General features: G+C 37.3%; 1 protein-coding gene across 2 annotated transcripts; it reads left to right on the top strand.

Moving 5' to 3' along the window:
* Positions 1–318: 318 nt before the first annotated feature.
* Positions 319–9,169, top strand: tssc4 (tumor suppressing subtransferable candidate 4). Of its 2 annotated transcripts, XM_028794201.2 has the most exons (4): positions 319–554; positions 851–970; positions 7,780–7,852; positions 8,065–9,169. In XM_028794201.2, the coding sequence occupies exon 4, from the start codon at positions 8,129–8,131 to the stop codon at positions 9,038–9,040; it is 912 nt and encodes a 303-aa protein (XP_028650034.1). In that variant the 5' UTR covers positions 319–554; positions 851–970; positions 7,780–7,852; positions 8,065–8,128; the 3' UTR covers positions 9,041–9,169. The 2 variants fall into 2 exon arrangements, with proteins under 2 accessions (XP_028650034.1, XP_028650035.1); XM_028794202.2 differs by lacking the exon at positions 851–970.
* The last annotated feature ends 1,306 nt before the right edge of the window (positions 9,170–10,475 follow it).

Genomic DNA, 10,475 nt, shown 5'->3' with positions numbered 1-10,475 from the left:
ATTCATCTGGAAATCTAAATACAGACTACCACAAATTCTGTAGGTGGCGGTATTTCCACGCGATTTGCAGCCTGCTATTAGCGAAAGAAAGAACAAGTAAAGAAGAGGCAACAGACACTAGCCGAGGTTTATTTAAAAGTTCTTAATGGGCTTCTTTTCTTCTGTATATTTCCGCACAGTAATTAGATACTCATTGCTATATTAATTTAGTAGTAAACTACATAGACTTCAGGAGACTTTAATCCAGATGCAGACACTTCACTTGAGTACAGAAATGCGCCTTTTTTTTTTTTGCTCACGCGCAATACCGCGGAACTTCTTTTTTGGTAGGACGTTATGACACGGAAGTGAATGGGTGGTACGCGGGGTTAGATGTTTATTTGACTTGATCTTTTGAGAATAGGTAGTGATAATCACTTCTGAAGTGTATTATTATTATTTCTTCGTTCTAAGCCTTCCGTGTTGTTGGAAGAGTTTTGAACCAAAGCGTAATAGCGTTAACAATATTACCATCGATGTTTACATCCTGACGGGGGAAGAACTGCACCGTGGAGGTAAGCGCTGCATAAGCAAGGAATTGGGCCTCATACACACTTTAACTTACTATACAACTATAGCCTACGCAATGCACCCTACATGGCTACTAGGCATGTTACAGGTCCGTTCGGAAAATTTTATGAAGTGGCCAGTGGCTTTTGAGAAAGTAAATAGCATTTCGGCGTTAGAGCTTGTATCGTTTCGTTGTGTACGTAAATATCTGTCACGTGATTGCAGTAAAACTCCGTAGTGGTGCTTTCAAGTAATCGAACTGAAGTGTTTTTTTTTTTTTTTTTTATTTTACACCGCACAGGAGCAGGACATTAATTCTCTGGCATTTGAAGACGATGGCCCATTCTGAATCGGACTTCCTCGCATGCAGATCAGAGATCTTAACGGAGCTAATCAGCATTCAGACAGTCACCCGCAATCTGTGAGTCCTCTTAACGACTGAGACACTTCTCCCCCCTCACAGTTTTCTACAAGCGTACAAGTACACAATGGTTCCTATGACAGTGTCGCCGGTGGCAGGATATGTTACGTAGTTAAGGCACAAAACACGCAAGCAGATACAGTCCATCCCTTAACCATTGGCGATGCGCCAGAAGGGTTGGCTGGTCAGGAAGAAAGAACCCCCCCCATAAACCCGGTTTTTAATTGGAAATCTGGGAGAAATTGGGAGAAGAGTTTCTAGAGGGGCGCAAAAATGTCTTCATTATTTTAATGTCTACCTTTGCTTTAAAACATTTTTGGCTTGTAAGTGAAATTGTAATACCATATTATTTGGTATGAATAACATTCTGTTTTAAAATTAAACTACTCATGTCACAATATAGAACATTGCATTTACATGTTTAAGATGGTGTTTCCAATGAGAGATTTCTATACAGTAAGTTAGTTAAACTTGTGATATCACTAAATAATACATTCAGTTTTTTTTAAATGTTTAATTGTTTAATAAAGTCACATTTTTGGACCTGTTGTGGCTACAAAAGGTGCCCAAAATATGCCATTCTTTTGCAGATGGTACATAGAAATGCATATTGAAAGTCAGATTTTTTTGTAATAATGTAACATATTACTGTACAATATTAGCCCTAGGTCAGGCACCATAATTTACTTATACACGCGACAAGCCCTTTCTTTACAACAGAACAGTAGCCGCGTTTCGATTAACCTCCTTAATGCGCATTTTGAAATTGTGAAACAAAAAAATAATGAAGACGTGAATTTTGAAGAAAAAAAAACACTCAAAATTAGCAAAAACTTTTATATGCTCACATGAGGTGGTTTTTCTAGCGATTCGACAAAGCAATAATAGGCAGAACTGCAATGGAAACACCTTTTTTTTTGCATTTAGGTCACATGACATGATGTAAGTTTTCAAATACCTTTCTTTGCAAATGTGATGTAAATACAGTAGCATCATGAGCCACTAACAGATGACCCATCGCAAATGTCCCAGATCATTAATCTGTCGCCAACGACCACCTGCAGAACAATAGATATCCACCCTTTCCTTTTAACATAATCCCGATACCCATCACTTGGTGCATGAATAGGGATATGTGAGCTGTCAATTGCACCATACACCCGAGGTATTTTGCGTGTGTGCCTCATAATTGCGCTGCAGAATCTGCCATGCCCCTTCCACATCAGGTAAAGTGGTGTATTGCTTCATACACCCCATATACACACCTGTGAATAGTGTGTTTGCTCACATGGAATTCTCTACAACAACTTTGTACTCCGCACGGTTAGACAGTTAAAGAAGCACGATGGCTATGCGCTTCTCCACCCGGACTGGCTTTTTTTTGTATGCTGTGGCGTGGGACACAAGAGGGCATATTGCACTGCATAATTTCATGAATGTTTAACTGCTCATCCTAAAATTTTGTACCCACAGCTTCTCAGTAAAATCACGGCAGATGATTTAAAAGAAATCCCTAATACATAGCCTCTGCCAAGTATAGGGAGTTCGCTTTCCTTTTATTGTTTTCACTCAATCTTGTCGCCTCCGATTAAAAACAAACACGGTGATTGTGAACATAGTTGAAAGATAAGAACCAACACTCATCATATCGGTTTTTAATTTCAGGTGATAAAACAAACTTTTTTCACATAAAATCACTTAATGGCAACAGACAATTCGCATTTATGTTTTGTTGACTTGTCAAAAGTGTCGCTACTATTTTGCGGTTAACTGCAGTAGAAATGCAGCTATTGTTCCATTTTTTTTTTGGTACAGTGTTTACTAAACATATAAATTATTGAATAATAGTTAAGAGGTTTTTTCAGATTGGGAAAAGATTCTCAAAATGGGGGATTTGGTTTACTGAAGGAAAGGGTATTTTGACTGTAGTACATGGCAACCCTGCTGGGATGTGAAAAGAAAACCTTGTTCAACACGAAAATATTATGCAAATTCCACGCTGATACTGGCTGTTAAACCAAGCTTCCTGAAGTTGTGAGGCAGCAATGAGGGACATTGTACCATCATGTTTAGCGTACATACTGTATTTAGATATTTCTTCCATGCTTACATTAACCTGTTGGTTAATGGAAAAATAAAACTATTTATACAGTTTATTTTAAAATATCGATGACTGTAATCAATACAGTTTTGAAGTTTTGAAACTGAACTTCCCGTTAAATGAACCTTTTTCCATCGCTCAACAATTAGGAATATGGAGTGACTTCTATGAGAAATAACATGAAGGCTAGAGTGGCATGCATTCAGTTTGCAGGCTCAGCTTGAACTACGGGAATTTCGTAGGGTCAAAAAGAACCTGCGTTAACAGCACTAAGTTTTTTAACGGCGTTAAAGTAAAGTTAGAGTGCTTTAATGCATTATTAACATGTTAACTTTGATAACCCTAATATATACACCAGTAAGCCACAACATTGTGTAAACACCCCTCGTGCACCAAAACAGCTCTGACCCGTCAAGGCATGGACTCCACAAGACTTCTGAAGGTGTCTTGTTTAAGTCCTGTAAGTTGTGAGGTGTGGTTCCAAGGATAGGATATCCCACACATGCTCTATCAGATTGAGATCTAATGAATTTGGAGGCCAGATCAACACACTGAACTTTTTGTCATGTTCCTCATACCTTTCGTGAAAAAATTTTTGCAGTATGGCACAGTGCATTATCCTGCTGAAAGAGGCCACTGACATCAGGAAATACTATTGTCATGAAGGGGTATACTGTTTATGATCTGCAGCAATCTTAGAGGGGGCTTCTGGAGTTTTTTTTGTTTTTTCCGTCCTCCCTGGCCATCAGACCTTACTCTTATTCTATGTTAATTAGTGTTGTCTTATTTTAATTCTTACTTTGTCTTTTTTTTTCTCTTCATCATGTAAAGCACTTTGAGCTACATTATTTGTATGAAAATGTGCTATATATCTATCTATCTATCTACATAAATAAATGTTCTTGTTGTTTAGGTAGGTGGCAAATTATCAAAGTAACTTTCACATGAATACCAGGACCCAAGGTTTCCCAGCAGAATATTGACCAGAGCATCACACAGCCTCCACCAGCTTGCCTTCTTTTTCATTCTGCTGCCATCTCTTCCTTAGGTAAATGACATACACTCACACACCCAGCTGTCCACATGATCTATAGGAAAATGTGATTCATCAGACCAGGCCACCTTCTTTCACTTGCCGATTTTAGGTGCTTTTGGCAAAGGACAGGGATATGCATGGGTACTCTGTCCAGTCTGCAAGCTACAGTCCCATTTGCAGTAAGCTGTGATGCACTGTGCTGTGACCCCTTTTTCTTATGGCCAGCATTGTTTTTCAGCAGTTTGTGCTGCAGTACCTCTTCTGTGGGATTGGACCAGACACACTGGCCTTCGCTCCCCACACGCATCAATAAGCCTTGACCTTGCTGATTCAACAGTTGTCTGTCTTTGGGCCATTTTTGGTAGGTACTAACTATTGCATACTGGGAATGGCCCACAAGACCTATTGTTATGGAGATGCTGTGATTCAGTTATCTGGCCATCACAAGTTGGCCCTTGTCAAAGTTGCTCAGATTCTTACACTTGCCTGTTTTTCCTGCTTCCATCACATTACCTTCAAGAAATGACTGTTCACTTGCTGCGTAATTTATCCAACCTCTTAACATATGCCACTGAAATGAGTTAATGTTATTAACTTCACCTGTCAATGATTTTAATGATGTTGCTGATTGGAGTTAATTAACAAAAACACTATTTTCTGGTTATTTAAAAAAAAAAAAAATTGGCATGGTTATACTTCTTTGTCAGTAGACACCTGCTAAGAAAAGCCATTTGGATATGTCAGTATTTAGGAGTAAAAACCCCTTCAATAAAAATCTCAGATTCTTTCAGTTATATGATTGAAATTTGCTGATGTTATAGAAAAAGGAAAATTACCCAACCCGAGTTTTATTTATTAATATTAATAACTGTAGCTACTGTATACTAATGTACATACTCTGCACCTTTGTGAGAGGGGGGTATTGCAAATGAAGGCTACAGTAGAAGTGATCAGTGGACCAAGCAGACAGCACCATTGACCAGTGGAGTGGACAGATGATAAATGAAGACATGGTTAGCAAGCACACCACAAACCTCAAGTGCCAGTACCAGGCGCTGTGACTGTTAGCATAGGTGTTGCTCCACTAGAAGCAAGAACAGAAGGGGAAGCAGAAGTGGTGTCCTCGGATCTAAGGCAAGCCGTGAGCCACAGCCTCCATTTAAACTTAACTGGTCCCCCTGGTATGTACTGCAACATGCATTTGCATCTACAGACTTTGTAAAGGGGACTCCACCCTCAGAAATAGTTTACATTTACATGCACACCTACGTACTTTGAACAGGGATGTCCCACTACTCCTTTCCCTGAAATTGTTTTAAATATACATTCACAAATATGTATTTTAAAGTGGGATCACATATAACTGATGACAAACATGAAAACAAATAATTGAGTGAACATCAGATATTAATAATATGTACTGAAATTTCACATAATTCCTGATGATTACCCATTTCAATTCAAAAGAATACACTTTACTCATAAAATGTATCATGCAATGACCATCAACAAAAGCCATATCACAAGGAAAAGCAGAAATTGTTCAACAACAGGAATGTTTTACTCATGGACAATTGTGTATAGCATGTTCAAAAGTAAGCCGCTCCGGTGACCTAACAATAATATTACTATAAAAATATAAGGAAAAATTTGCTGAAACTTACTATAGGAAAGGACTATGCATCCATTTTTTGAGGCTCAGGGACTCCACCACACTATAATAAGAACCATTGTCTACAAATGGCAGAACATTTGGACCAGTGGTGAATATTTCCAGGAGAGGCTAGCCTGCCAAAATGACCTCCAGGTGTTACAGAGTGTCATTCAGAATGTCAAAGAGGAGTCCACTGGAACATTCAAAGAACTACCAATATCTCTAGCCTCCCCTAACATCAGTGCTCATGACAGCACAAAAAAAGAGACTGATTAAAAATGAGGTGCATAGGAGATTAGCAATGTGAAAACCTCTGTTATCGAAGAGTAACATCAGTTCTTGGTTCACATTTGCAGAGAAAAAACTGAATGATCCTAGGGCCTTTTTGTATCATATTCTATATACAGACAGGTAAAAAGTAGAACACTTTGGATGATATGGATCCTACTATGTCTGCCATAAAACCAGGAACACTGTTACTGCAATATAAAATGGGGATGGTAGTATTATAGTGTGGGGATGCTTTGTTGACTCAGGACCTAGAAGATGTGCCATTATTGAAGGAACCATGAATACTGAACCTTACCAAAATATTTGTAAGGAGAATGTCCAGTCATCTGTTCATGACATAAAGCATAAGTGGCTTATGCCTAATGAACAACGACCCAAAGCACACAAGCAAATCAACAACTGAATGGCTCGGGAGAAACCAAACTTAAGTTTTTGATCAGCTTAGTCAAAGTCCTGACTTAAACCCAACATACTGTAGATGCTGTGGTGGGACCTGAAACGAGCTGTTCATGCTGGCAGAACTACCAGTCTATCTGAATTAAAGCAGTTCTGCAAAGAAGAATGTGTTAATATTCCACAATAGTGTTGTTAATCAAATTATGGGATGCATTTAATGGTTATTAGTGCTGTTAAAGGTGCTCCAACAAAGTTTTGAAACTTTAGGGATAATTTTTCACATAGATGGGTAGAGTATTCTTTGAGAGAAAAAAAAAAAATGAATGAGTTTAAAAACTATATGTTCCCTTGTGTTCCGTTTCTCAAATTTTGCCTTTTGTCTAAAGGTCTGAAATCATTCATTGTGTAAAATAGTACTTATAGAAGGTTGTTAAAAAGGTGGCAAATATTTTGTCATAGCACCTATGGAAATAAGAATTTATTATGAAAATGGCTAGGAATGTCTTAGATCAAAATTGACTTGTTTTGAAATGGGCAATCAGCTTGTAACTGGCCAATCTGGCTGTCAGTTTTGTGATGTAAAGTATGTTAAGCTAAGAGCATGTGCAATGTGTAAAGTTTTCAGTGAAAAAGTTTTGGTGGATTTAAAGCAAAGATGTTTAGCACAATAGTTTTGATGAGACATTTGCTTGTGGGTTGTACATCTCTTAGCTGAGCATGCTAACTTTCAATAGTGTAGTGAAGCAGTAAAAACACAAAAAAATGGTCTCAGCCATCGGTCATTGCACTGTATGAAAAGAAGCAGAAATATGACTGAGAAAAATCTAAGTGTATTTTTAATAAAATGCTGGAGTTCATCGTTTTAGGTAACTAAGCATTTCCTGTAGTGAAATGTCTGGGATCGCATAATTTAATTCAGCATTTGGATGCACCATATATCCTGTCCTATTAAAAGTACAAAACACCAATTTGCATTGTGGAAAATGGCTCACCAAACACATTTTAAGCCTGAAAGGTGTCTAATTTTGAGGACTATATAACATTTAAAGAACCACTAGTATTTGTCTCTTTCTGATTGTTCTTAACAGAAATTCCAAGTGCTTCACTGCTCATTCATGGACCTGCACTTACATTAAAAGTTTATTTTCAGGATGAAAAGTTCAGATAAATTATTTTTTCTGTGTATAAATACATGCATGCTTTCTTTTTTACTGAGTATACTTAGAAATATCATGTTTACATCAGCCATTAAACATAGAAATTGTAGTTGTTGAAAGGAAAATTGCACGTCTTTGGTTTTTATTCACTCATAAAAATATCCTTTCTTTCAGAGTGAGAGAGCTGAGAACTTTAGTGGACCTTACTGATCCAGAGGGAGGTTCATTAGTTAAGTCTCAAGATAAGGTCTGTAATTTGTTTGTTAAACTTTTCTTATATTGGTCTGATATGAGATTCTGAGCACTATTCCATTGAATATTTTGCAATTTTACCACTTTGCCTTTCTTTAGTTACCATGTATCAACAACCTCTGGTTTTAGTTATAACTATTAACTCTTTCCTGTCTTCAGAGTTATAAGAACAATTGGCTTGTTATCTTAAGTGTGTTTATCTTGCAGGCTGTAGAGTCCAGGGAAATCTGGAAGTCAATATTTTCAGCAGCTCAGCCCTACCAACTGAATAATGAATGATGGAAAAGGTAACACTCAAGATGCGGAAATTTTTCCTAGGGAGAACATTGAAGGCATTCTCCCAGACTCCATTTCCCTGAGTGACTCTGATTCAGAGGACACTACTCCAAACTATGGTGCAGAAGTGGAGAACTCCTCCTCTGATTCTTCAGATGGGGAATGCTTGGCTAGTGACCAAGCACTGTCCAAATCAGGCTCTGCTGAGAGAGTGAAGAAGCCTTTTCAATTACAAGGCACCAGTATCGGATTCTCCTTTCGCAGCAAAAACATATTTGATGGTTTAGAAAGTGCTGCAAAGATCAAAGTTCCCTCACTGGGAGATGACAATGTTGTTGATGGTCCTTTTGTACGTCCACTTTTACCCCAGGCTAAAAAAAATACGGAACCGAAATATTCTCATTCAGTTCCGGATTATGTTACACACCCAGAACGGTGGACCAAGTATAGTCTAGAAGGTGTCTCAGAAACCTCTTGCAGGAAAAATGCTATGGTAGCCCATGAGTTTATTGAAAGTCTCCAGAAGAGACAAGCTCCAGGTGATGATCCTCAGTCACTACCTTCTTCATTTAAAAAAGATCATCATTGTGCATCTGGTTCAAGGGTCATCTTTTCCAAACGCAGTAAACCCCCTGTTAACACTGAGAAAGAAGATGAGAAAGAAAGTGAATCTAGGAAGTCTGACCATGGTAGAGATGATTCAAAGAAGAAGGTTGAATTGCTGCATATAGAAAATCAACAGGAGGAGAGCATGCATGGCAGTGTGGAGAGAAGTCAGCCAGAACTGGAAATAAGGAAGAGGAAGGCTGAAGATGAAATGGCAGTGGAAACAGTGGGATTTCATTTGGGCCGAAAAATGAACAGAAAAAACATTAGAAGACAGGAATCTGAAGAGGATGAAGACTAGCAAAAACATCCTTTACCTATAGAAGCACTCTCCAATGTGGGCTAATTTGTTTATTAAATGTATCTTTAATCAAAGACCTATGTTGACCCACAATTGTGTCAGTGTTTATTAAACATATTTTTTCCTTTAGTAGTGTTCTCATATTTGCTTTTTCTGAAATTTTTAGTTAATGTAAACTTTTTTTTCTGCTCCAGAATTATACCGTGGAATTTGTATAGATAGATAGATGAATAGTTTTTCATCCCCTCAGATATTTTATATGTGCTTCTATGTGTATACCAGTTTCCACCAACACCCCCAATACATATATATTTAGATTGACTGATAACCATAAATCAGTTGAGTATGAATGCAGTCATCTATGGAGTGACATTTCATGCTGGATTGGTTTGTCAGTTCTTCATTAGGATGCCCAAAATTGTTTTTGTTTTAGCATGAACCTTTATTGAAATGTGTGGGTTTGAAAAATAAGTGGTAATGATCATTATGTAGTCAGCAGTTGCAAGACAACCTGGAAGAATAATTCTTGATTTCCACTTATTGTCACTTTCTTATGACTAGACGTTTACTACATTTTCAGTCCCTACAAGTTTATATCTCAGAAATGTTGTTTGAAGCAAGAACATTTACTGCCACTGCTCCATTGTAAAATGTTGCAATGCACAAAGCAAGTAACTAAAGTATTTGTATACATATAATGAATATTTTTTTGTATACTTTCTGGCAAAAATGTTAATGTTTTCAGTTATGCTTTATTTTTGTAATGCTTCTTTGCTGCAGGAATACATTGTGCTTAAAATTGCTGCAAGACTGTGAAATATCTTCAGAGACATCATTAAAACCACTTACACACTTTACGTTCCTTGTATGAACATCTGTTTCAAAAAATAATTTTCTGTTTGATCCTAAATTGTTGCTGATATCTATTGTTTATCATTTTAATTAATGCAAATTAAAACTACATAGTGTGGTTTTAAATTTTTAATATATCCCCACTGTGCTTGGGTCAGAATTTTGACATTTTTACTGATACACATTACATATTTTAGGTATTGCTGAACACAGCTTGACAAGTTTCATAGTGATGTCTCTGTGTGAGAGACAGGATGTAAGTCTGTGAACATGATATCTTGGAACCTAATCACTCAGACTGAGTCAATGTTGGCATATTTATTAGCACTCTAAAATGCTAGAAGCCTGCTAATTTTTTGAGCAAAAGTGCTTCAGTAGATTTTGCCTTATAGTATGCATTTTTTACATACACTGTTTGTAGGCATATTGGTCAGATTGCTGTTCAGATTGTAAGTTTCCCAATACAGGGTGAGCCAAATTAGGTTAACACTAATGCTACTGCTATGTATATACTTATATATAATTTTTTGAACAATTTATGTGCATCATATGGTACATGTGTTGACCATGATGGCAAACAGGT

Source organism: Erpetoichthys calabaricus, chromosome 2 (assembly GCF_900747795.2).
Source record: "Erpetoichthys calabaricus chromosome 2, fErpCal1.3, whole genome shotgun sequence".
Taxonomy (NCBI): Eukaryota; Metazoa; Chordata; class Cladistia; order Polypteriformes; family Polypteridae; genus Erpetoichthys; species Erpetoichthys calabaricus.
This window is presented reverse-complemented; position numbering and strand designations above follow the sequence as displayed.